Source organism: Ursus americanus, chromosome 22, assembly GCF_024610735.1.
Source record: "Ursus americanus isolate L20-20 chromosome 22, mUrsAme1.1.p, whole genome shotgun sequence".
NCBI classification, from domain to species: domain Eukaryota; kingdom Metazoa; phylum Chordata; class Mammalia; order Carnivora; family Ursidae; genus Ursus; species Ursus americanus.
The window spans coordinates 23,694,682-23,722,195 of record NC_142148.1 but is presented as its reverse complement, the minus strand read 5'-3'; the positions used below and the strand labels follow the sequence as shown (position 1 = coordinate 23,722,195).

The window sequence follows — 27,514 nt, the reverse complement described above, 5'->3', positions numbered from 1 at the left end:
CCATAGAAAGTTAACCAATGCCATGTAATAAAATTGTCACCTAATTCAGATTGCTTTCTCTTTGAAGGGAGGAAAATACTTTCAAAATAAAAATTTTCCATCATAAAGTCATTATAGCAAAGTAGTAATAATTTAAGAAATTGAGGAAATTAGTACTCATAATCCCATTGTAGTCTCTGCTGATTATTTTAAAAATTAATGCTCTAATAGTTTACATACATATATACATTGTGGCATTCAATTGATTCAGTGCTTGGAATCTAATTACAATTAATTGCTTGATAAATTAATAAACCCTCATGAGGAAAATTTAATTGCTAAACAGATATTATTTGTGAGTAGTTGGGCTATTTTCCTTTTTTGAAACCTACATGGGAAGCCATGGGAAGCCATATTGGAAAATTATTTGTGCAAGGTATTAGCAAACAGAAACCTGTGCTCTCCAAAGTGATTGGTACTTCTAAGCTGTGATGGTTTATTCCTGTCTTCTTCTCTTTGGGGATTAACCTATCAAGGCGACTAGAATACCCACATTGATTTTGTCTGTTAGACTGTGCAGAGACATATCTGATAAGATCTTAGTCTTTGATTTCAGTTCTTCTAGAACACACATAGTGTTTTGCCTTTGAGTTAGCAGCTCAGTCTTTCTTCAGATTTGAAAACATTAATTACAGCACTTTTTTTTTTTCACCAAGTCTTGCATATGCCATGATTAGATTGAGGTAGACTTTGTCTCCTGAGTGCATCTACCTCAAACCTCTTTAGAAATACAAGGCATCTCTTCAGCAGATACTGCTGCAGAAGTCTTATCCACTCTGTCATCCTCAGGATAACACTTCTTGACTTTATTCCTAAATTCTTTTGGTATCTTCTTCATATACTGACATGTTTATTTGCCTCAATTCTGTAATATGGTCATGTAAGAGAAAATAGCAAAGATAAGTGCCATATCGGCCTTTTAAATTTTGTGTTTTAAGTTGGGAGCAGAGAGTGGACCAGCATGGACGAGTTTACTATGTAGATCATATTGAAAAAAGAACAACGTGGGATAGACCAGAACCTCTACCTCCTGGGTAAGTATCTGAATTAAAGAAGAAGAAAGTATTTATTCAGAACTAGAGATTATATCTGTACAAAATCTTCCGTATATTCCTACTTTTCCTATTCCTTTCAGTCTTTCCTGAAGTTTCCACAAAGTATCCACTTTGTGTTGTGGTAGGAGCAAACTAGAAAGGAGAGAGAAAATTGATTAAGCATGATGAATGATTTATTTTTATGCATTTATGACCTAAAGATTCCATGTTTTCCTTTCTGTATTTTCCTGCTTCCTGTTTCCTGGCTCAAACTACAGTGTTTTAAAATTAGTTTCTTCCAGAGTAATTATTTAACTGAATAAGAATTATTATAACCCCATCATATATATGACGATAAAGTCTCTATTATATAAAAAACTTTAATATAAGTGAAATAATTACAGAATAGTTGGGGAATTAAAGGATATATTAATGCATGATGTTAAGCATTTAACATTTACATTATAGAAAATGGAAGAAAACATTTTTATTCAAGGGAAGTCAGTAGCAAACATGGGGAAATATCTTGCTATAATCTCAAATACACACCTAAAAGGTACCGTTTTACTTATTAAATTAGCAAGATAGTATCCAGTGTTGGTGAGATAATATTGCTAGTGGTAGTATAAATTAGTTGTAACTCTTACAGAAAGTATATATAAGTATAGTAATGCACATACCCTTAGTAATCCTCTCCAGGAAATTTATCTTAAAGAAGAAATGCAAAGGAAGAAAAAACTTGATGTATTAAAAATATTTATTATTTTACTATTTCTAATATGAGGGTATTGGAAATAACCGTAAACAACAAAGTAGAAATCAACAAGTTATTGTATTAATGTTTACTTAATATTATGCACCCATTTGAGGGGCGCCTGGGTGGTTCAGTTGGTTAAGCGGTCAACTCTTGATTTTGGCTCAGGTCATGATCTCAGGGTTGTGAGATGGAGATGGAGCCCCATCTCGGGCTCCATGTTCAGTGGGGAGTCTGCTTGAGATTCTCTCTCTCCCTCTCCCCCAACCCTGCGTGGTTTCTCTCTCTCTAAAATAAATAATTTTTTAAAAAAAATAGTATGCACCCATTGGAAATGATCAGTAGTTATTATTTTGTGGGAAAAGTGCTTTTTGATATCTGAAAAGCTGATACAATTGTGTCCCTCCCTATTAGGATTTCAACAGTCAAAAGAACATTGGAAAGAAAATGAGAACTTTTTTCTTAATTATTATTTGAGATTTATTCACTAAATATGCATTGTATTTTTAAAACCTGATACATCTTATTTTAAGGAAAGAAATTTTTAGAAACACTTCTTGTGTGTTCACTTAACAACCATTTAAAAATATGTAAAATAAAAGATTTCAGGTAAATCAAAAGTAGTTTAAGGTAAAATCTTATCAAACCTGCACCAGGGCCAAGGTGAAGTCCTGTTCAATTCATATCTGTATCACAAGTAATTATTGAATTAGGTTGTTTTTGTCCTGATGTAGTTGGGAACGGCGGGTTGACAACATGGGACGTATTTACTATGTTGACCATTTCACAAGAACAACAACATGGCAGAGGCCAACATTGGAATCCGTCCGGAACTATGAACAGTGGCAGCTACAACGTAGTCAGCTGCAAGGAGCAATGCAGCAGTTTAACCAGAGATTTATTTATGGGGTAAGCAGCCCGTTACACTATAAACTTAAGAAGTATTTGTTTTTAACCTTTTTTGCATATGAAATGTTAAGTACTAAAAGACAAAAGGGTACCCAGTTGTTGCTGTTGTTAGATATTATGTTTAGACCTTGAGTATTCTGTGCATGTGATCTATTCTTACCTCTTTGGAAACTTCTGAAGTTCAGCCTCCTTTGCTTTATTAATGTCAAAAATAAAAAAGAAGTTAGGAAAACTTAAAATTCATGAACAAAAGGTTAGTAAAAATAAACCCAAGTGGTTTGAAGAGAATTAAAACAGTTCTAAATTTAATACTCCCTAGCTTGGCAGAATATTTGAAGGTTTGGCTCTAAGAGCACCTGACTATTAAGTGGTTATATCGAACTTATATAACACAGAATTGAATCACTTTATAACATATGAAAGTACAGTTTACCTAATTAATTGTTTGGTGCTCTGGTAGACTAAAGAAATTTGATTCCTTATATGATAATGCTAAATATATTATTCTGGCTTCAGAACTATATTATCTTTGGTATGCAAACGTTTCTGTTCTGTAAATGGTTTAAGTTTGTACGTATTTTCCTTTAGAGTAATATTGCAATAATAGCTGTAAGTTCACCAAAATATATTAATGTTTTGTTAATGCAGTTTTTGGTGATAGGAATTTTATAGTCTCTCAAATCATAAAGTATTATAGATCTTTTCTCTGAGGAAAGGAAAATAGTCCTTGGAGAAATATGATTCTATGGGCCAAACAAAAGGGATTTGTTTGAGTAATTCTTAAAACTTAAATCAGAGAAAATCAACTCTCCAAGAGTTCAAGAGTAGCTGACCTCCATTTTCATCTCTTCCCCTCCACCACCATCGGTATCATCCCTGTTAGAATACATCGGAGTAAATTACTGTCCTCTCTGAGCATTATTTTCCCCCCTTTTCTCCATATTCCTATCTATATCTTGGATCTCACATAATAGTTTTCATTCACTGATTTAAACAAGTTCACCATAATCAGCACCCTTCCCTTTGCTCCCTAGTTATGACTAAGATTCTTTCTTTTTTTTATTATTATTATTATTATTATTAATTAATTAATTTATTTGACAGAGAGAGACAGCCAGTGAGAGAGGGAACACAGGCAGGGGGAGTGGGAGAGGAAGAAGCAGGCTTCCAGCGGAGGAGCCTGATGTGGGGCTCGATCCCAGAACGCCGGGATCATGCCCTGAGCCGAAGGCAGACGCTTTACGACTGCGCCACCCAGGCGCCCCTAAGATTCTTTCATATAACAATTTTTCCTGCCACCTTCTATAGGCAGCTGTCATTATATTTCTTCCCAGTGGTTTTAGAAGTGAAATTAATTTGTCTCTTGTCTACCTTACCCTACTAATTTTTTTTTTCCTATGCTGTTTTACATCTTCCTTTCTTTCTAAATTATAATCAGCTTTGGTATACCTGGCCAAATTTCTTCTAGGTTTGAATGCCTACCTTGCCTGCCTTCTTTAAAGCTATTTTCCACATGGGTGTCCAGTGGAAAGAACATGGGCTTTGGAGTCAGACGCATCTGGATTTGAATCCTGGTGACACAGTTAACTTTCTCTGTATGACTTTGAGAATGTTACTTAATCTCATCAAGACTCATTTAGTTTATCTGTAAAAAAATATATATATGAAATTTCCTCAGAAATTTTTTTGAGGATTCTGTAAAATAAAGTTCCTAATATGTTTGGCACATATTAGATGGATAGAAATGTTAGTTTTCATTTTTTCTTTCCCTCATATCCACATTGTAAATGTGTTCTTTATCTTAATTTTACAGTACATCATCTTTTAAAACATTCTTTTTAAAGACCGATTTAACATATTTCCAGGGCACCAACAGTATGTATTGCTTCACTGTAAACTTCATCAATTTGATACTCAGAGTCTTTGGAACTTTTCTTGAATTGCAGCAATTGTCCATGTTCTTTTTTTTTTTTTTTTTTAAACTCTTATCCAAAATAATCTGACCATGTTTTTAAAATTCTTCTACTTTGTTCTTGTTATAGAACAGTTTTAAATCATAACTTAAACAGCCTATTTTAGTTACCTTTAACATAGCCAGCAATATTAACTGAATTGAATGAATTAAACATTCTTACTATCAGCTGCTTAAAAATTGGTGGGGTTGTGGCATATTGCTGAGAAAGTCTGTGTTATAAAGTGGCCTTTGTTCCCCTGGTTATAGGTCAGTAGACTCTTAGACACCTACCTTTTTTTTTTTCCCCCTTAAGTAGGTTCCACATCCAACAATCGCAAGATCAAGAGACATATGCTCTACTAACTGAGCCAACCCAGCACCCCTACACTTAGTATTTTTAACCAGTGGTTGATGTTGGAACACTGTGTAATGGCTCTTCCTGGCCCATGGCTTCAATGTGCATGTCCCCAATTTATTTAACCAGGGAAGAGCCTTAGGTCTTAGGCTTGGGATAGGCTTGGGTCTTAGAAAATTATCACAATAGTTTGTCATATGCCAGACTTTTCAGACCTGTTCCATAACCAGTATTCAAACCTTCTATAGTGTTTCTCCCTGGTCTCTCTGCTCTCACTGCTTTTCAAATAACTGTGTCTGTCGGGAGGAGCAAGGCCAGTTTTTGAGAGGTCTGTCTTCCAACAGCTGTTTAATCAGAAATAGAATATCTGTCATATGCTTTAAAACTTTAAATCAGTTACCCAGTTTCTGTAATAAGTCAGTGGTATGGGAAAAAAAGCCCAGAGACAATAGGGGGAATTGCTATAGATTGAGACTTAAGAGACTCAGCCAAATGTAATGTGAGGACTTTGTTTGAATTTTGACTTGAACGAATAATCAGAGGCATTTAATTAGTGACCGGACATTAGATGATAAAATTAACGTAGATTCTTTGCTAGGTGTGATTAACAATACTGTGGTTATGTGAGAGGATGTCCACAAATTTTAGAAAGACATGCTAAAATACGTGGGGGTGAAATGACTCAATGATTCAGCAAAGAAGAGGGAGAAAAAAGAAAATTTGGCAATGTCTTAATTGTTGAATCTTGGTACTGGGTGTATAGGGTTCACTTTCCTTATTTTACTCTTATATTTTTCCCATTAATTTTGTTTAAAAAGCAGAATCTATTATTCATTTTATCTTAGTAAAGGAGAAAGGGTTTAACCAAATCTTCGTAAGAGACCACATGTTACCTCTACTTTATTATACATTTAAACCAAACATACCCATTAACCCTACATAGTCACTGTGACTTTTGCTTCTCTTATTTTAATGGTTGACTCATTTTTCCAAATAGTTTCCTTTTATCTAGCCAGACTTCTGTCTCTACCATTGTGGTCATTAGGAACAAGTTTAAGAAGTCCTCTTTACAGATCTAGATTTATCAACTCTTTCCAACTGGAATTCTTTCCCTTCATTCATCTGACAACTTGTTCTTCCTGCTCCTGCAACTGTGTTTCCACAGTGTTTGCATATACCCGGTGTTTTGTATGATCCTTTCTTTTTGAGTTAGAAATACAAGGGTAGTCTCAGCTATCCGATGACTTTGAGTACTGTTTATAGACTCTTTGGGGATTCATATATTGCTCTAATTTATTGAGTTGTAGCTGAAGAAGAAAATGATCATTTGAGGGTGAGGATTATGTATTTGTAATATTTGAATTTCAAATAGTTTCAAGTATTATTGTTTACAAAGATTTTTTTTCCCCTCCAGAGTGTATTGGCATTTATCCATTGACTGTGTGACACATCTCTCTAAGATAGTGAACTCTAGGAGTGTGTAACATTGCACATGACCACGGAAGACCTGCCAGAACTCATAACCTTGCTTTCAGGTTATCTAGTTAGGTTGTTCATTATTTCACCTTGTTATTCTTTTTAGAATCAAGATTTGTTTACTACATCACAAAATAAAGAATTTGATCCCCTTGGTCCCCTGCCACCTGGATGGGGTAAGTCACATGATTTTTTTTATCGCATTTGTCATTTTAAAAATCAGATATTTATGGATGATAACCTGCTCTTGTTTGAGTGAATATCTGGGAAGTTTTTGGGGTGTGTTAGTTTAATTCAGAGTGCCAAGTAGGTATTAAATTTCCCAGAAATTCTAAGTTGACTGTCTTATTATAGTTAACTTTTATTGGAATTCAGAATTATTTTACTCTTTTAAAGTTTAAAAATATTTTGGTCATTTAGCAATAAAAAGAAATGACTTACTAATACAACAATCTGAATGGACCTCAAGGGCATTATGCTTAGTGGAAAAAAAGTCAACATTAAAAGATTATATCAGTACTGTATGATTCCGTTTATATAATATATTCAAAATGACAAAATTACAGAAATGGAAAACAGATTAGTAGTTTCCAGGAGACAGCCAGTGGCAGGTGGGTGCAAATACAGGAGGTACTATAAGTAGTTCTTACGTGACAGTGAAGGAGTTCTGTGTCTTCACCGTGGTGGTGATTATACAAATTTATACATATGGGATAAAAGTGCATAGATTATACATTCACATTAATGAATTTAGCATAAAAATTGGTGAAAATTGAATAGAGTCTGTAGTTAACAGTTATGTACCAGTGTCTCTTTCCTGATTTCAATTTTGTACTATGGCTATATAAGATATTACCATTGGGGGAAACTGGTGAATGGTACATGAGATTCTTCAAATGATTTTTGCAACATTCTGTAATAATTATTCCAAAATAAAAAGCTTAAATATTTTTACCACATTCGTGCTTCTAAAACACTGTTCATAGTTTGGTTGAGTTGATGTGATCTTGAAAGATGACATGATACTTTATGTGGAAAATCCAAAAGACTCCATCCCCAGATTACTGGAACTCATACAGCAATTCAGAATGTGGCAGGATACAAAATCAATATACAGAAATCAGTTGCTTTTCTATACACTAACAATGTAACTGTAGAAGGAGAAATTAGGGAATTGATTCTATTTACAATAGCACCAAAAACCATAAGATACTTTGGAATAAACCTAACCAAAGAGGTAAAGAATCTATACTGTAGAAACTACAGAACATTTATGAAAGAAATTGAAGAAGACACAAAAAGTTGGAAAAACATTCCATGCTCATGGATTGGAAGAATAAACATTGTTAAAATGTCTTTGCTGCTCAGAGCAGTCTGTACTTTCAGGGCCATCCCGATCAAAATACCAATGGCATTTTTCAAAGAGCTGGAACAAACAGTCCTAAAATTTGTATGGAACCAGAAAAGACCCTGAATTGCCAAGGAAATGTTGAAAAAATAAAACAAAGCTGGCGGCATCACGTTGCCTGATTTCAAGCTATATTACAAAGCTGTGATCACCAAGACAGCATGGTACTGGCACAAAAACAGACACATAGATCAGTGGAACAGAATAGAGAGCCCAGATATGGACCCTCAGCTCTGTGGTCAACTGATCTTCGACAAAGCAGGAAAAAGTATCCAGTGGAAAAAAGACAGTCTCATCAATAAATGGTTCTGGGAAAGTTGGACAACTATATACAGAATGCAACTCAACCGTTCTCTTACACCATACACAAAGATAAACTCTAAATGGATGAAAGACCTCAGTGTGAGACAGGAATCCATCAGACTCCTAGAGAACATAGGCAGTAACCTCTTTGACATCGGCCACAGCAACTTCTTTAAAGACACGTCCCCAAAGGCAAGGGAAACAAAAGAAAAAATGAACTTTTGGGACTTCATCAAGATAAAAAGCTTCTGCATAGCAAAGGAAACAGTCAGCAAAACAAAGAGGCGCAACTCATGGAATGGGAGAAGATATTTGCAGATGACACTATAGATAAAGGGCTGGTATCCAAGATCTATAAAGAACTTCTCAAACTCCACACCCAAAAAACAAATAATCAAGTAAAAAAATGGGCAGAAGACATGAACAGACACTTCGCCAAAGAAGATATACGAATGGCTAACAGACACATGAAAAAGCGTTCAACATCATTAGCCATCAGGAAAATTCAAATCAAAACCACATTGAGATACCACCTTACAGTGGTTAGAATGGCAAAAATGAACAAGACAGGAAGCAACAAATGTTGCAGAGGATGTGGAGAAAGGGGAACCCTCTCACACTGTTAGTTGGAATGTAAGTTGGTACAGCCACTTTGGAAAACAGTATGGAGGTTCCTCAGAAAGTTAAAAATAGTGCTACCCTATGATCCAGCAATTGCACTACTGGGCAAAGATACAAATGAAGTGAAAAGAAGGGGCACATGCATCCCATGTTCATAGCAGCAACGTCCACAGTAGCCAAACTGTGGAAGGAGCTGACATGCCCTTCAACAGATGAATGGATAAAGAAGATGTGATCCATATATACAGTGGAATATTACTCAGCCATCAGTTAGGACGAATACCCACCATTTGCATCGACATGGATGGAACTGGAGGGGATTATGCTAAGTGAAATAAACAAAGACAATTACATGGTTTCACTTATATGGGAGCATAAGGAATAGCATAGAGGGCATTAGGAGAAGGAAAGGAAAAATGAAGTGGGGGGGGGGGAACAGAGGGGGAGACGAACAACCATGAAAGACTGTGAACTCCGGGAAACAAACCAAGGGTTTCAGAGGGAAGGAGGGTGGGGGCATGGGTTAGTCCGGTGATGGGTATTAAGGAGGGAACATATTGCAGTGAGCACTGGGTGTTATATGCAAACAATGAATCCCGGAACACTACATCAAAAACTAACGAAGTACTTTATGGCAACTAACATAACATAATTTAAAAAAAAAAAAAAAAAAAACAGTGGAAGGGGAACATGTTAGGGTGGTGACTTTGTGCTTGGGCATGTTTTGTTGTTGAATACATTTGGTACCTTAGTATTAAAATTCTGCTAATAGATTTTAAGATGGGCCTATCCTACCAGGTTTCGTTTTACAGTAATATATAAGTCATAGCACAGTAGCAAGTTTTCAGAATAAACATGGCAATATAGAATAGTTTTGCATGGAATCCAAAGAGTATAGAAATTAGGAAACCGCAAAGTAAAGCCAGTCATGGAACTAGTTGAAGTTTTATCTTCAAGAGCCCAGATATTTCATAACTTGGGGGTAAAATCAGAAAGTGATGTTTCTAGATAGTCTTTTTGGGAGGCATTGGTCCCCAAGATTGCTCTAGCATTACTTTATTGAGGAATGGAGAAAAAATTGAAGTGTTAAGATCACATGAATCTGGGCAGTAAATGATATGGGACATATAATGCCTTTGAGAAGTCCCATTGCTCTTCAGGTTATTTATCCTTAACACTGCTGTGAGACAAAGGTAAAAAACAAAATAGGTCTTACTTAAAACTGTTATTGTTATTAGCATGTAACAAAGGGAGGGCATTTGAAAGCGAATTGTGAATTTCTTTCTTCACCAAAGCCTGGCAATATGATAAGTAGTCTTTTGTATTGGAGTTTCAGAGTGGAGAATGCATGGTTGGTGTGAAGTACTTTAGAAAAGGGGATGTTGCCTTTATGAAGCATATTGAACCAGACCTGTCAGATTGCATTCCCACACATGGATGGTTTTCCCAGCGTTATTTCTAGAATCGTTGTATGTCCATGTTACAGAGGAGAAATTGATGCACTGCAAGGATGTATCTGAAGGTCACGTATTATTCTCTTGATTTTACTGCAGAAGAACCATGACCCAATTAGCTTTTGTCAGAACCATGGACCGTCTCCAGAGCAGCAGTAGGAAAAAATTGCCTCTTGATCATAGAGGCACGGATTTTAGGCTGTGTTGCCTTTATTCAGAAAAGCTTTTCCTACAAGCTCTGGTGCCTTCTGTATTTATTGTTATCCTCATCATTAGGATCTTTCTCTTTTTCCTAACTTTAGCCAACAGCACTTCCCTAAAATATTGCCTCTAAAGACCCAATCCCAGCTTACCCAGGTTATCAGAATCTTGCCTTGCTTATTTTACATTCTGCTTATTTTTAGGTCTCACACTTCTGAAGTTGAGGTGTACCCCCCTTCCTAGATGAGTTCATAATCACCCTGTTATTAAGACCGAGCACTGCTTTATGACTCTCTGCCTTTGGGGCACATGCCTTATTTGTGGAACCAGTGACAACACTGGTACTGTAACAGATGAAACCCTACCTGACATATCTTCTGGATTGACCCAGGAAATAAAACCCCAGTTTAAGGCCTGTGTTTACATTCTGAAATCAACAGTATTATTTTTGTGACACAGTAGGTTTGTTTGTTTGTTTGTTTCAATGTGGGGCTTGAACTCCTAACCCTGAGATCAAGACCTGAGCTGAGATCAAGAGTCAGATGCTTAACTGATCTAGCCACCCAGGTGTCTCCACAGTATGTATTTTAAATCCAGCTTTCTCATCCTTTCAGACTTCATGTGCTAGGACTAGACATTACCACCTCACAAGCTGACAGTGAAGAATTTTTAATACATGCATACTAAAGAGGCTGGATAGCAAAGAATGCTTTTTAGTTCAACACTTGTAGTCTGAGGGCTTATTATAGCTGGTTTTACCCATCAAGTATAAAGATATTTTCTCCTTTTGAGAGTTGCTGTGAAAGAATACATAGAACAACAAGAAGCTTCTGTTTTTTACTTTTATTCATCAGGTCAGGAAGGGCTCTGATCTGCGTTTACTTTGCTATTCAGTAATCTCAGTTTTGTTTATCATGTGACTCTTTTCAACAAAGTAAAATCAGCTCTATGGCCACAGTACTTCCTCTCATTAAAACAGATGAGCCTTCAATTTGCAAGTGCATCCACCTTTTGAAATTTTGTTTTTCACAGCTTCTTCCAAGAAATGCTGATATCAGCAATATATACTTAGAACATACAAAGAAAAGGGGCGCCTGGGTGGCATAGCGGTTAGGCGTCTCCCTTCGGCTCAGGGCGTGATCCTGGCGTTATGGGATCGAGCCCCACATCAGGCTCCTCCGCTATGAGCCTGCTTCTTCCTCTCCCACTCCCCTTGCTTGTGTTCCCTCTCTTGCTGGCTGTCTCTATCTCTGTCAAATAAATAAATAAAATCTTTAAAAAAAAAAAAAAAAAGAACATACAAAGAAAAGAAGTTTTGTATTGAATTTATCCTGCTTCATGTTAGCTTTTGAAGAGAAAATCTCTGGCCCTGAAGTCTGAACTTACGTGGCAGATATGCACTTAGGGTATTATTTTTAGATTATAAAAATTACTTTAAAAATTATTTGGATACAAAAAAATACAGATTTTGTAAATATATTTTAAAATTTAATGTGACTGCCAAGAATATTAGCTAACATTATTAGGTAGCCAGCTGTAGCACTATGGATGCTTCTTTTTGCCTCAGAGACAGACTTAAAGTTGGTTACTTTTCACACTCAAGATGCCATTGATGAGGTTGTGGGATCTAGGTGACGTTCAATGGGGTAGAGTCCGGAGCTGACGACCAAGAAAGAATTCTTGAGACGTCTTTGGTGCAAAATGGTGCTTTATTAAAGCATGGGGACAGGACCCGTGGGCAGAAAGAGCTGCTGCCCGGGGGTTGTGAGGTGTGGCTGTATATACTATGGGGCTGGAGAAGGTAAGGAAAAAGGGAGGTTGAGAAAATACTTTCATATGTTAAAGAAGACTTACAGGATACCGGGGGGCCTTGCCATTGTCAAGTTAAGGTTGTTTTTCCCTCTAGGAAGGCATTAACATGAAGGTAGTTGGGAACTTCATGGAGGTTACAGATTATGACATTTAATAGTATCTACATTTCCTTCCGGAAGCTAGGTTATTGATGGAAATGCTTTGTTCTTGTAGACTGCTAAGACATTTGTAAACTGAGGGAGACTCAAGTCTTACAGGATTGTGGTCTCTATAGGTTAACTGTTTCTTTTTCCTTTAGGGCAGCCAGGAGTGCCTGAGGAATGTCACATACATCCCATGGGTGGTGGGGGGGGAGTTGCGGGGCATCGGTTTCTGCTTTGTCCTCAGCTTGCTTTCTGTTCCCTCATCACCATGACCAGTGAAGCTAGTGTTAATATTCACATGTGTCACAAGATGCAGAATCCCATTTATCTGTATATTATGCACACTTGGGGTTCTGTTTCCATTTTAGGCTCAAGTGATGTAGCTGAGATGTTAGGAGGGGATTCAGGATACTCACCAGTATATCCCTTCTAACCTCCCATATCACCACTATACTTGACATCATGGAATTAGTGCTGGAGATATAATTAAAAGTTACCAAATACTAACTTGACATAGCTATATAATTTGGCTAAAGTCTTGTCCTGCAATAGCTTGCTCAGAGAAAGATCCAAAGGATCTAAATAAATGTTATTTGAAAAAGAGATAACCAACTTTTCAAACCATAAGGGATAAAAAAATGGCTTTATCAGCTTGGAATTAACCTTAAAATTTTGTTTGAAATTGCTAATTTTTAGAAACTATGCTTTTAACAATGTTGGAATCCATTCTATATTCTTCATTACTTCACTTACCTCATTGTGAGACATCTAAAAAATTCAGGTACAGAAATTACTTTTGATGAAGAATTAATTGGTAATAGAATAGAGAATTCAGTAGTTCAAAACAACAGAACTTAATATTAAAATTTCAAGGACTCTTCGGTTATTAAAAGAGAAAATGATATTCACATGTCTTCTAAACCTTACTGAGAAAGCTCAGGAATACAGGGGAAGTTTTGTAGAATGGGAACAAGAAAATAAGGAGAATCCTAAAGCAAGAGGCAGATGGGGGAAAGAAGCAGCAGTTTCAAAGGCAGTAAACTAAAGAACTGAAACCTTTGCTCAGCCTTTGTGTAGAAGGTTACTCTAGATATTTAGGATTTGGGAACTGAATGTATTAAGGAAGAGGATATATTTTGAAACCGTGTCTTCCCTAGTTTTATAATGCCTAGCATGTAACAAAGAAGCAAGTTGTATCGCCCCCCATTATATCTTAAGAAAGAAGGTGATATGGTATGCAAAAAATGCCTGAATAGAGACCTGACTTTTCATCCCATCCTGTCACTCTGCTACTCAATTCTGAGATTTTGGGCAGATCACTTACCCTGTCCAAGATTCCCTATCTTCAAGATAAACTGAAACCATCTACTCCTGGGACTGTTAAGGATAAAATGAGGTCATGTATGAAAAAGTTACGATGTTAATTAATCTTGCTGCGTTTGGTTAGATTGAACAAAAAGGTCCTATAGGCAGGACATTGTGAATTAAATCTGTTTAGCTTCTAGAATGTAATCCTATTTTAATAACTCTAACAGGTATATGAATTTAAAAGTGAAAGAATATATCAAACCTTTTGAAGTTGTGATTCGAAAGCTATAAAATCAGTGCAATGAGAAATGGGCAAATTCAGCACTTTTTATTTAAGTTTGTGGAAGAAGACTATGCCAACCCTAATGCTTTGCCTTTTTTTTCTCCTTTTTTTAAGAGAAGAGAACAGACAGCAATGGTAGAGTATATTTTGTCAACCATAACACTCGTATTACGCAATGGGAAGACCCCAGAAGTCAAGGGTAAGAAACTTCCAGTTACTAGTATATAATCTCTTAAAGATTGTACCCTATTTCTGACTCAGTTATGGAAAAAATCAAGTTACAAGTTATTTTCCCAAAGTCTTTAAACTTGACTCACCCATATATTTTAGAAAGAGAAAAAAATTACACTATTACTGTCGTATAATGGGTGTGGGTTTCTTGAGAATAGGGGGAAAAAGTTATTGGTTTATACAAATATACTATGTATTCAAAATTTCCTATTTATTATTAGTAAGCCCAGATTAGTAATTCTAAAGCAGGATTTTGCAGCCTGGGATCACTGGAGAGAATTCAGGGAATACACAACCAAGGGGAATAAATACAGATTGTTTTATTAACCTTTACCTGAAATTGAGTGTTTCCTTTTATTGTGATCATAAGCTGCAGCCATAGTAGAATTAGCAATGCCTAGGACTTTCCCACCAGTAGAAATCATAGGTTTTTAATAGCATTTTGCAGTTGTTGCAGTTTTCTCAAAATACTATTTACACATATTGTAAGAACTTGCTAGTTAATATATTAATAAAGAGACACATACTATTACAAGTTTTCCATTTTTATTGAAGTATAATTAACATACAGTATAAGTTTCGGGTGTACAACATAGAGATTTAACATTGATGTACATTATGAAATTATCATCACAATAAATCTAATTACCCTGTGTCACCAAAGTCATTATAGTATTACCGACTATATTCTCTTTGCTGTACTTTACATCCCTGTGACATTTATTTCATAACAACCTTTGTATCTCAAAGACAAGTTTGTCTTTTTAAATGTTTGGTAACTGTGTATATACTTGCCTGCCTGCCTTCCTCCTCTCCTTTTCCTTCCTTCCTTCCTTCCTTCCTCCCTCCCTCCCTCCCTCCCTCCCTCCCTCCCTCCCTCCCTCCCTCCTTTCTTTTCTTCCTCCTTTCCTTTCCTTTCCTTTCCTTTCCTTTCCTTTCCTTTCCTTTCCTTTCCTTTCCTTTCTTTGAGAGAGTACAAGCAAGGGGAGCAGCAGAAGGAAAGGGAGAAGCAGGCTCCCCACTGAGCAGGGAGCCCAATGTGGGACTCTATCCCAGGACCCCGGGATCAGGACCTGAGCCAAAGGCAAACTCTAAGCATCTGAGCCACCCAGACACCCCTACTTGATTTTCTTTGTAGCATTATGTAATAATATTTGTATTAGTTTGCTAGGGCTGCCTTAATAAAGTACCACAAATTCAGTGGCTTAAACAATAGAAATTGTCTCATCCTTCAGGAGGTTCAGGAGGCTAGAAGTCCAGAATCAAGGTACAGGCAGGGCTTTGCTCCCTTGGAAGGCACTAGAAGGATTTGTTCCAGGCCCCTCTCTTAACCTTCTGGTAGTTTGGTTTATGGCAGCATAACTGCAGTCTTCTCATAGCATTCTTCAGGTCTGCATGTCTCAAGTGTCCAAATTCCCCCTTTTTATAAGGACACTAGCCATATTAGATTAAGGGCTTACTGTACTCCAGTATGATCTCATCTTAACTAATTATGTCTGCAATGACCCTATTTCCAAATAAGATCACATTCTGAGCTGCTGATGGTTAGCTCACACAATTCAGCCTGTAATAAAATCTAATACTATGCATTTATCAGACCACCAGAGGGTTCCATTCTGCAAGGAATTTGGCAAGGTGTAAAGTCAGAGAGCAGTCTCCAGAAGAATGCCTTCACTTCAGACATCCACCACAAACTGGGAGATCCCCAAAATTGCTCTCACTTCAGACCAACTGGGTATGGATTCAGGGATTCCCACAACCACTTTCAGGTTTGATAACTCACTTGAGAGACTAGAACTCACTGAAGCTTGTTATACTAACAGCTAAATTTATCATAGGGAAAGGATACAAATTACAAGCAACAGAAGGAAGAGAGACTGGACAGAATGTGAGAAGGTTCTAAATACCCAGAATTGATGTGGGAGAGTACATGTGGAGTATTGCCAGCCAGGGAATCTCACTTGAGTCTCTTATATCCAGAGTTTTTATTGGGGCTCCATCATGTACTACCTGCATAGCTCACCTTTAGTCTCCAGCCCTGTCCCAGAGTTTGAGCTAACATCTTCAGTTTCTAGTAACTCCAGAAGTTGGAATTGATGTGAGGTGTCCCAAAGCTTCCATCAGAAATCACATTGTTGACTGGCTGGTGTTCAAAGTCCCCGAGCAAACAGAGATACTCCTGACATGCAGGACATTCCAGAGGCTTAGAGATCACCTCCCAGTAGCAGAGGGCAGAGGCCAGACCTCTCTTTTGGTATGATTAATTCTTCACACATCCCTTGACTGAAAGTTAAGAATCTTTGTTCTAATAATATGCTTTAAATTTAAAATCTGTTTCTGGATATTCACATCACATTTTTTATGTTGTTACAATATTTAACTTAAATATATTCAGTTTCCCAAAAAGGAAGAAGAATTTCAAAGGTAACATTTTAAATTGCTCTGTAAAATCCTGTCTTGAAGGACAGAATAGACCATGTCACCTTTCTGTAATTTGCTACCATTTTTTGTTCCCCCTTAGACTTTTAAAGTGTTGGAGCTAAGAATCAAATTTTAATAAATAGTACAAATGACCCAGTTCTATCAAGTTTGTGTTGCTTTCATGACAACGGTTTGTTACTGAGCTCATCTGGAAAATAAAATTATAACAAATAAGTGTTACCTTTTAAAAATTTTTGGTAATCTATTTTATCTGACATTTCTGTTAAGCTCCATGAATAAAGCTAAATGTTCTTAACCTTTCGACATAGTTTACAAAATACTGTTCTAGACAATGGTTCTCAGCCTTTTGTTCTTCTGAAGTACACTGGAGGAAAATGACAATCCTGTCAGCAACAGTGGCTCTCTAAACCCAGTCAGCTTAAATGCCTCCATCCTCTCCTTTTCTTCCTTTCTGATGCGAACTTGGACATTTCCTTTCTCTCTCTCTCTCTCTCTCTCTCTCTCTCTCTCTCAGTAACCCACCAGGTGAGAAAATTTGAAGCTGTAGAATAGAGGAAAACAAACTGGCAAATATGGGTAAAAACTTGGAACACTTATTATACCTAACTAGTTAAAAAGATTAGTTGCCATTACGACAGAATATACAAACACAAACTACAAAGGAGGTATTCAGTAATTTCCTACCCATTCCAGTGGAATATTTTAAAATATAAAAATTTCTTAGGTTCACAAGTAAGCAGTTTTGAATATTTATGCTTATGGCCCAATTATTTTAATATATAGCATAAAAATGCAGTATTGCCTTATAATCTAGTTCCTTTTTTTTTTTTTTTTTTAATCTAGTTCCTATTTTAAAACTCATGTAGTATTTGCAGGGTGGAAAGTTGTTGCCAGACACACAAGCTGAAACACTTGACAAATGCTGTGCTAGGAGTATGAAGGAAGTACTTTCAGAGACTCAAGGAGAATGATCAGTATATAGTAGGGGGAATTCTAATAGTTAACAACTTGAGGGCTTACTGTGTGTGAAGTTTTTTTACTTATATTGTCTCACTTATTCCTTTTAAAGTCTTACTATATATACATTCTTAACAAACTGAAGCTGAGGGGTGCCTGGGTGGCACAGTGGTTAAGCGTCTGCCTTCGGCTCAGGGCGTGATCCCAGCGTTATGGGATCGAGCCCCGCATCAGGCTTCTCTGCTATGAGACTGCTTCTTCCTCTCCCACTCCCCCTGCTTGTGTTCCCTCTCTTGCTGGCTGTCTCTATCTGTGTTAAATAAATAAATAAAATCTTAAAAAAAAAAAAAAACTGAAGCTGAGAGATTAACCAAAGTCTAAAGATAGGTATTAAGGAAGTGGTTAGAAATACTTCAGAAAGAATAGGTGAGTTTCCTTAGCAGGAATAAGATCTTCTGGACAAGGGGAAAAGGCTTCACTTGGAGGTATGACAGATCATGTCTTGTTTAGGGAAATGGTGAGTAGCACTACACTATGAAATCACAGGGTTCACAGAAGGGAGTTGGAGTTAGAGTGCAGGGTTAAATCTGAAAGGGAACACCGAGGGCAGAGTAAGTGCCCGGTGTTGAGTCCAGGTCTTACGATTAGTAGTGTGAACAGTGGATATCCTTTTAAGGAGAGCACTAATCGTGATCAGATCTCTATTTTAGTACTGTCAGCTATGAAATGAGTGTAGGACCAGAGCGAGACTAGAGGCAGGAAAACCAGTTTGGTGGCCATTACGAAAGTTTAGAAGAGAGATGAATGATGCCAGGGTAAGGATGTTCTTGGGGATTGAAAACAGTGGTGAATATGAAGGCTTCTAAGGCAGAGTGGGCAGAACTTGGTTACCAAAAGCTGTTTAGATGGGTTATTAGATGGGGTTTACAGGCCAGGTAGGTAGAAACCGAGTGGTGGTTCCATGAACTTATTGACATGTTTAACATGCTTGTAGGATATCTATAGAGAGGTCTAGTAAAGAACAGGAAACACTGGACTAAATGAGCTAAATGATGCTGCATTTATGGGTAATTTTTATTTTGTGTACTTGGGAAACATCTCAACATTTTTTATTTGTATTTTTTCCTATGTTTTGTAGTCAGTTAAATGAAAAACCTTTACCTGAAGGCTGGGAAATGAGATTCACAGTCGATGGAATTCCATATTTTGTGGACCACAATAGAAGAACAACTACCTATATTGATCCCCGCACTGGAAAATCTGCCCTGTAAGTTTCTAAACATTGTAGATTAGAAGTAAAACTGATTCCTAAGATTTTGTTACAAAGATCTGAATTAGCAAGGAGTACAGTTCTTACTGTTTCTTGAGTTGGGTTGCCCAAAGGTCATTCATTGTTCACTAAATATTTTGTGTCTTTATTACCCTGTTTATTTATCACCATATTTTCTCCTGGAGACCTTTCGTATTTGTTATCTATTCACACAGCACTAAAAAGGTTATTTAGAAATTATCAGTACGGTACTGCTCACCAATTAATCCCTGATTTCTGATGCCTACTTTCTTTCAATTCTCCTATTACTTTGTTTTTCTTCTCCATTTTTGAAAAGTAACTTTGTGTTTTGTTTAAGGTGTTTTTTTGTGGCAAAATACATATAGTAGAGTTTATTGTTTTAACCATTTTATGTGTACAATTCAGTGGCATTAAGTACATTCACTTTGTTATGCAACCATCAACACCATCCATCTCCAGAACATTTTTATCATCCCATACTGAAACTCCGTGCCTATTAAACGATAACTCTCCTGCCCCCTTCTTCCCTTAGCCCCTGATAATGGTTATACTTCCTGTCTCTATGAATTTGACTACTCATGTAAATGGAATCATATGGTATTTGTGCTTGTGACTGGTTTATTTCACTTAGCATTATATCTCCAAGGTTCATCTGTGTTACCATGTGTATCAGAATTTCAATCCTTTTTAATGCAGAATAATACTTTAGTGTATGTATATACCATATTTTATTTATACATGTGTTCATGGACTTTAGGTTGTTTCAGACATCTTTTGACTATTGTGAATAATGCAGCCGTAAATTTGAGTGTACAGATACCTGAGTTTTTGTTTTCACTTCTTTTGTGTGTATACTCAGAAGTGGAATTGCTCGGTCAGTGATAATTCTGTGTTTTTTTGAGGCACTTCAAGACTGTTTTCCACAGTGGTATACCATTTTACATTGCCACCAAAAATGTACACAGGTTCTAGTTTTTCCACATCAGCGGTTGTTGTTTTCTGTTTGTTTTTTAAAAATGTCAACCTGATGGGTATGAAATGATATCTCATGGTTTTTATTTGTATTTCTCTAGTGATTCATTATTTTGAGCATCTTTTCATGCGCTAATTGACCAGTTACCTGTATATCTTCCTTGAAGAAATGTCTGTTCAACTTCTTTGCCCATCTTTGAATCTGGTTGTTTGGTTTTTTTGTTGAATTTTAGAAGTTCTTTATATTCTGGATGTTAATCCCTTATCAGATTCATCATTTGCATTTTTTTTTTTTCCTGTTCTGGACATTGACCTGAGTTTTACAGCTTTAGCTCTTAGGTGTAGGTTTTGGGTCCATTTTTAGTTAATGTTTGTAAATGATACTAGGAAAAGGTCTAATTTCATTTTTTATGCAAGCGGAGATCCAGTTTTCCAAGCACCATTTGTTGAAAAGACTGTCGAATGGTCTTGGCACCCTTGTCAAAAATCTTTTGACCATATATGTGCAAAGATTTATTTCTGGAGTTTCTATTTCATTCGCCATTATGTCTGTCTGTATTCTAGCTCCACACTGGTTTCATTACTGTAGGTTTTACTGAATTTTGAGCTCAGGAAATGTGAGTTCTCCAAGTTCTTTTTTTTTTTTTGAGATTGCTTTGGCTTTTTAGGATCCCTGAGATTTCATGATTTTTAGGATAGAATTTTCTGTTGCTGCAAAAATGTCATTAGGATTTTCATAGGGGTTGCGTTGAATTTGTAGTTCTCTTTGGTTTGTTTGGACATCTTAACAATATTACATCTTTTAAGCCATGAACGTAGGGTGTCTTTATTTTATTTGTCTTCTTTAATTTCTTTCAGCAATGTTTTGTAGCTTTCCAGTATACAAACCCTCTTGATTTAGTTAATTCCTAAGTTTTTTTTAATGCTATTTGTAAAATGGAATTGTTTTCTTAATTTTTTTTCAGATTATTGATTGTTAGTGTATAAAAATGCGACTGATTTTTGTGTTGTTTTATGTCCTACTTTGCTGAATGTACTTCTTCTAATAGTTCTTTGGAATCTTTAGGATTTTCTAAATATGAGGTTATCTAATCCTCAAACAAAGATAATTTTTACTTCTTCCTTTCCAATTTGGATGTCGTTTGTTTCTTTTTCTTGCCTAATTGCCCTGACTAGAACTTCTGATATGTTGAATAGAAGGGAAAGCAGGCATCCTTGCCTTGTTCCTGATCTTTGAAGGAAAGCTTTCATTTTTCACCATTGAGTGTGTCAGCTGTGGGACTTTCATAAGTGGCTCTTATATTGAGGGAGTTTCCTTCTAGTCCTCATTTATTGAGTGTTTTTGTTTTTTGTTGTTTTTTTTGGCCTCAGTTGAGATGATCTTGTGGGGTTTTTTTTGCCTTTGTTATTGATGTGTGGTGTATAGGATTGACATTTCGTATGTTGAACAGTCCTTGCATTCCAAGAGTAAATCCCACTTGGTGAAAAGGATTAAGATATTAATCCTTTTAATATACTGCTGAATTCAATTTGCTAATATTTTGTTGTGGACTCATGTCAGTTCATAAGAAATATTGGTCAGTAGTTTTCTTGTAGTGTCTCTGGCTTTGGTATCAGGGCAACGTTTATCTCTTGTTACTTCTTGAATCTTATGATTTCTGATGAAAAGCTTTCAGGGCTCCTGGCTGACTCAGTCAGTAGGACATGTGACTCTTGATCTTGAGATTGTGAGTTCAAGCCCCACGTTGGATGTAGAAATTACTTAAAAATAAAATCTTAAAATTTAACTTTCATGTGTAAAGCAGAAACTAGAAATTCAGGCCGCTTAGGTTTTAATGAAATGAAGAATTATTTAAATATGGCTGTTTACCCCAATGATACAAATGTAGTGATCCAAAGGGGCACTCCAGTATTCATAGCAGCAATGTCCACAGTAGTCCAACTATGGAAAGCACAGATGTCCATCAACAGATGAATGTATGAAAAGATCTGGTGTGTGTATATACACACACAGACACAGACACACACACACACACACACACACACACACACAATGGAATATTACTCAGCCATCAAAAAAATGAAATCTTGCCATTTGTGAGGATGTGGATGGAACTAGAAGGTATCATGCTTAGTGAAATAAGTTAGTCAGAGAAAGATAATTATCGTATAATCTCATTTATATGTGGAATTTAAGAAACAAAACAGAATCATAGGGGAAGAAAGGAAAAAATAAAACAAGACGAAATCAGAGAGGTAGACAAACCATAAGAGACTGTTAATCATAGGAAACAAACTGAGGGTTGCTTGAGGGGAGGGAGGTAGAAGGATGGGGTAACTGGGTGATGGACATTGGAGAGGGTATGTGTTTAATGAGCGCTGGGTATTAATAAGGCTGAGGAATCACTGACCTCTACCTAAGAAACCAATAATATATGTTAATTAATTGAATTTAAATTTAAAAAATGGAAAAATATTTAAATATGTAAATAAATAGTAGATACTTTAATATCATTCATTTTTAGTTTCAGTTAAGTTCGGGTATATAAAACAAAACCATAAAACCATAGTGGTTCATTTATGACAGAACTATGTTTCTTTCCATCATTAAGCACGCTACTAATAATCCATGGCTCAGCGAAGTCATGAAAAATTAGGAAACATTGTATTTAATGATAAAAATGCAACATATCACAATTTGTGGGATTTAACAAAAATAGTCCTCAGGAAATTTTACTGCTCTGTATAGGATTAGATTAGAAAATAAGAAAGGTATAAAATCAGTGATCGCTGCTTTCACCTTAGTCTAGAAAATTATTAAACCCCAAATAAGCACAAAAAAGGAAATAAACATAAAAGCAGATATTAACAAAATGAAAATGAAACTATAGAGAACTCAGAGCTAGGATCTTGGAAAAAATTAATAATATTGATAACCCCTAGTAAACCTAAGGGGAAAAAGAGAAAACAGAAATTAATATGAAAGTGAAAAGAAGGACATCACTACATATCCTACACACATTGAAAGATAACAAAGTATATATACTTGAACAACTTTATGCCAAGAATTTTGATTGATTGATTGATTGATTGATTGATTTTTAAAGAGTGGGAGAGAAGGGAGGGAAGGGGGGGGAGAGGGAAAGAGAATCTTAAGCTAAGCGTGGAGCCCTATCTCAAGACCCTGAGATCAGGACCTGAGCCAAAATCAAGTGTCAGACAGTTTACCAACTGAGCCATCCAAGTGCCCCAAGAAGTTTGATATTTTAGATCAAATTGACAAATTCCTTGAAAGATACAAGTTACCAAAATGAACACAAGAAATAGTAAATCTATGGAGTGCCTGGGTGGCTCAGTCATTAAGCTTCTGCTTTCAGCTCAGGGCGTGATCCCGGCGTTCTGGGATCTAGCCCGCATCAGGCTCCCTGCTCTGCTGAGAGCCTGCTTCTTCCTCTCCCCCTCCCCCTGCTTGTGTTCCCTCTCTCGCTGGCTGTCTATCTCTGTCAAATAAATAAATAAATAAATCTTTAAAAAAAAAAATGCCAGTTTATGATAAACTCTCAGCTGCCTTGGAAAGTTTCTTACATCATCTTAATAATGAAATACCTTTTAAGAGCAAGAATAAGGTGAGGATATTTACTGTCACTACTTCATTCACCATTGTATTAGTAGTCCTATGAAATAAGAGAAAGAAATAGCGTAGACTGGAAAGAAAGAAAGAAAACTATTTTTTTTTATACAGATAGCATAGTTGTGTACATAGAAAATGCTAAGGAATCTAGAAAAATACTGGAACTAGTAAGTGAATTTAATAGTGCCGCTGGAGACAAAGTCAGAAGACAAAATCATTTGTATTTCTTTTGTTTTCTCTTTTCTCTTTTCTTTCTTCTCTTCTCTTCTTTCTTTTCTTTTCGACTTTAAGTAATTTCTACACCCAACGTAGGGCCCGAGCTCACAACCCCAAGATCAAGAGTCATATGCTCTACTGACTGAGACAGGCGCCCCTAAAATCAGTTATATTTCTACATTGAACATTTAGAAAATGAATTTAAAGGAAGCCCAGGGTGGGGCACTGGAGTGGCTCAGGCGGTTAAGCGGCTGCCTTCGGCTCAGGTCATGGCCCCAGGGTGCTGGGATCAGCCCCACATCACGCTCCTTGCTCCCCTGCCTGCCACTCCCCCTGCTTGTGCTTGCTTTCTCCCGCCTGCTCTCTGTGTCAAGTAAATAAAATCTTAAGAGAAAAAAAAAAAAAAAGTCCAGGGCTTGCTTGGAAGCCCCAAGGTGTCATCAGTGATCTAGGCTTTTTCTTTCTGTTTTACTCTTTTTTCAAGGTTACCTCATAGTGTGTGATAGCTGCTGAAACTTCAGCTGTCAATCCACTCTAGGCTGGAACATGGAGGAACAACAAATTAGAAAGAGAAAAAAATCCTTCTCTAGCCATCTTCTCAAAAGAGCCTTCATGGAAGTTCTATACATTTACAGCTCATTAGCCATGGTTAAGTTGCACAACCACGCTGGGAAATGTAATATTTATTCTAGGTAGCAGTCTGCCCAGGTAGGTATCAGAAATCTGATTTGAGGACAAAGGAAAGAATGGATTTGGAGATAGGCAACATTCCCAGATAGAACTTCCTTTACCTAGTCTTGTTAGATTTTGCTATATATAAAAGAAAATCCCACAACAATGCCTTTAAAAAGATCTCAATTCCTGTCTCTTTAAACTAGTCCTGGGAAATTTTTTTTTAAAAGGTGGTGTTTAGGAGTATGCTATCCTACAGTATTTTTATATTTGAGTACTGAAGGGGTGTGGTATTTTGCTTTCCTTCTATATATTATGAGCTATTATATATGTCATATGACGTATGTCATATGTCCTCCTCAGAGACAATGGACCACAGATAGCCTACGTACGGGACTTCAAGGCAAAAGTTCAGTATTTCCGGTTCTGGTGTCAGGTGAGTATTAGGACTTTTTTCTCTACTCCCTTTTCTTTGTTATGTTGCTTATATTACACAGTGGTTGTGAAAATAATTAAGCCATAGAAAAACAGGTAAAATGGGAGGCATAGGAATCTGTTTTTTCTATTTTTAGGGCAAAGAAAAAGATTTATCAGTTAGATCATTTGTGGCTTCTGTAGTCCAGAAAAATAAATTTGAAGCAGTTTGAAAAAAATTGCTACTCTCCTTTCAGTACCCATAATTCTAAGATAGCAAAAGTCTTCCAACAAATGAGTTAAGACATTTTCTGATGTGTAGATTGTAACCAACCCCTTTCATATCTAACATTTGCTATAAATGACTTTGATATATAACTGTATATATATATAGAGAGAGAGAGAGAGAGATAGTTACATTCTGAGTATTCTTCCCAGATGGGATCAGTTATTTCTGATATGTATTTTCTGAATTAATGATTTATGGGTTCTAAATAAAATTAATGTATTAATCAAAGTGTTACTATGATGAATATTTTTAAACTTCAAACTCATGTAATTAACTGAGCCCAGGCAAGCAAGAATAATCTAAGTTAGCTTTTTGAAAATAAAACTTAAAATTTATTTGACTCATTAAGTAAGCACTGCATATGAGATTTTTTTTTTTTTTTTTTGGTTTTCTTCTGTTACATACCAAATGATCTGTAATTAGCATGAATGCTCACAAATGCATGGTTAAACATAGAAATAAATTCATATTCATGGTCTACTTGTTTCTCTAAGCAAAGATAAAAGTAAATATAATTTCACTCTTTTGGTTTCTCAATAGGCTATTTTAATAGAGTTTACTTAAGTCATTCTTATGTTTCAGCAACTGGCCATGCCACAGCACATAAAGATTACGGTGACAAGAAAGACATTGTTTGAAGATTCCTTTCAGCAGGTACTGTCTTAGCCACCTCATAGTTTGCCCCAAGGCTGCCTGCTCAGAACCACTTTTGGTTCCATGTCTAAGCAGTTTTGGACTTTTTGAGTTGGAGGTCTTACATATTGCCAGCTGCATTAGTACTTACAATTTAGGAACATGTAGATAGTTTTGTATATGTATATGTCTTGTGCTTTTGAAATGTCAGAGTAATTTAAAGTAATTGGTGAGTTTCAGGTTTTCATTTCTAAGCTGAGTGTTCAGTTTGAAATAGATATTTGAGTAAAAAAGTAGGTTTTTGATAGACAGAAGTCTGGAAATATCTGTATGAACATTATTGGATGGGTAAGAGGGGATGACTTTGCTTTTATAGGTGTGTGTTACTTGCATTTTTACAGTAAGCATTTGTTACTCATAATTTTTACAAAAATTTTTTTTGTGTAGGAAAGAAATTGGTCGTTGGTTACGATACCAAAATAAAAAAAGATAATTTTTTCAGAAGTAGTCAACAAATTTTTTTACTGTCCTCAGAACCCAAGTTAATTTACACTTTATTTTGCAACTTAACCAACTGCAAATAAATGTTAAGTGAATTGGATGCGGAGAAGATTAAAATAGCCAGTGAAAAACTGTCTTAAAACGAAAACATCTGGGGCGCCTGGGTGGCACAGTGGTTAAGCGTCTGCCTTTGGCTCAGGGCGTGATCCTGGCATTCCGGATCGAGTCCCACATCGGGCTCCTCCGCTGGAAGCCTGCTTCTTCCTCTCCCACTCCCCCTGCTGTGTTCCCTCTCTCTGCTGGCTGTCTCTCTGTCACATAAATAAATAAAATCTTAAAAAAAAAAAAAAAAGACGAAAACATCTACTTAGTCCTTACTTTATGGCCAGATATGGGCATATTTTTTTTATTATCAAGCCCGTGTGATGATTGTGGTAGCTACAGCTTCAAAAGGAATGCAAAGGGAAAAGAGATTTTCTGAGTTGGTTGGGAGGTCCTCTGACTTAGCTGGCTATTTGCTTTCAGAAACAGTTATGTGCATTTCCTAATGGAACCTCAGTAATTAACATTGAAGAGAAAAGCCAGTTGGCATCCTGCTAAGTAGGAGCAGATAGCTTTTTAGCAGCAGAACTTGACTAAGGCTATTTAGAGAATTATGAGTTATTGCCTTGATCTGATGCAAATCGCCAAGGCCATTCCCAACTCTAGTCATTACCTGCTTCTAATTTTCATATTCATAACTATTGTGTAGTCAGTCTCTGGTAGGCCAGTTTCTTGGAACATAACTTGCTATTGCATTGCTGAAAGGTGCAAAACATGATTAAATATCCCTTTATTTTTTGACTTTTGAAACCTAAAGACTTTTGCAGAGTGACAGACCAGATGGTACTATGAACAGTTGTTTAAAATTGTCACCCTAGATTTGATATCCATCAAGTAAATGTGAAACCAAAACTTAAGAGAAAAATTTGATTGCTTTGGAAGAGTGACAAATCTGATAGCAAAATTAGCATCCAGTTTTCTTCCTAAGTGGTGGATAAAGTTGTTTGGAGTAGTTAAGTGTTTTTGCTCATTGGGGTAATTGCAGGAGAAAAAAATGTTTTTAAATATTAGACGTTTTATTAAAGGGTACTATTTAAAAATATTTTTTCCGGGGAACAGCAACTCCTAAAGTATCAGACACACGGGGCAAAAGAACCACCAGAATTTCC

General features: G+C 36.3%; 1 protein-coding gene across 3 annotated transcripts in view; it reads left to right on the top strand.

Moving 5' to 3' along the window:
* Positions 1 to 27,514, top strand: part of ITCH (itchy E3 ubiquitin protein ligase) — a 150,003-nt gene that overhangs the window by 102,800 nt on the left and 19,689 nt on the right. For all 3 annotated transcript variants that reach the window (XM_087853643.1, XM_045806545.2, XM_087853644.1), the window contains exons 10-16: positions 978 to 1,073; positions 2,562 to 2,736; positions 6,628 to 6,697; positions 14,169 to 14,253; positions 18,823 to 18,951; positions 24,830 to 24,902; positions 25,752 to 25,823. In XM_087853643.1, coding sequence (XP_087709769.1) covers positions 978 to 1,073; positions 2,562 to 2,736; positions 6,628 to 6,697; positions 14,169 to 14,253; positions 18,823 to 18,951; positions 24,830 to 24,902; positions 25,752 to 25,823 — 700 coding nt within the window. The remainder of the gene's footprint in view (positions 1 to 977; positions 1,074 to 2,561; positions 2,737 to 6,627; positions 6,698 to 14,168; positions 14,254 to 18,822; positions 18,952 to 24,829; positions 24,903 to 25,751; positions 25,824 to 27,514) is intronic.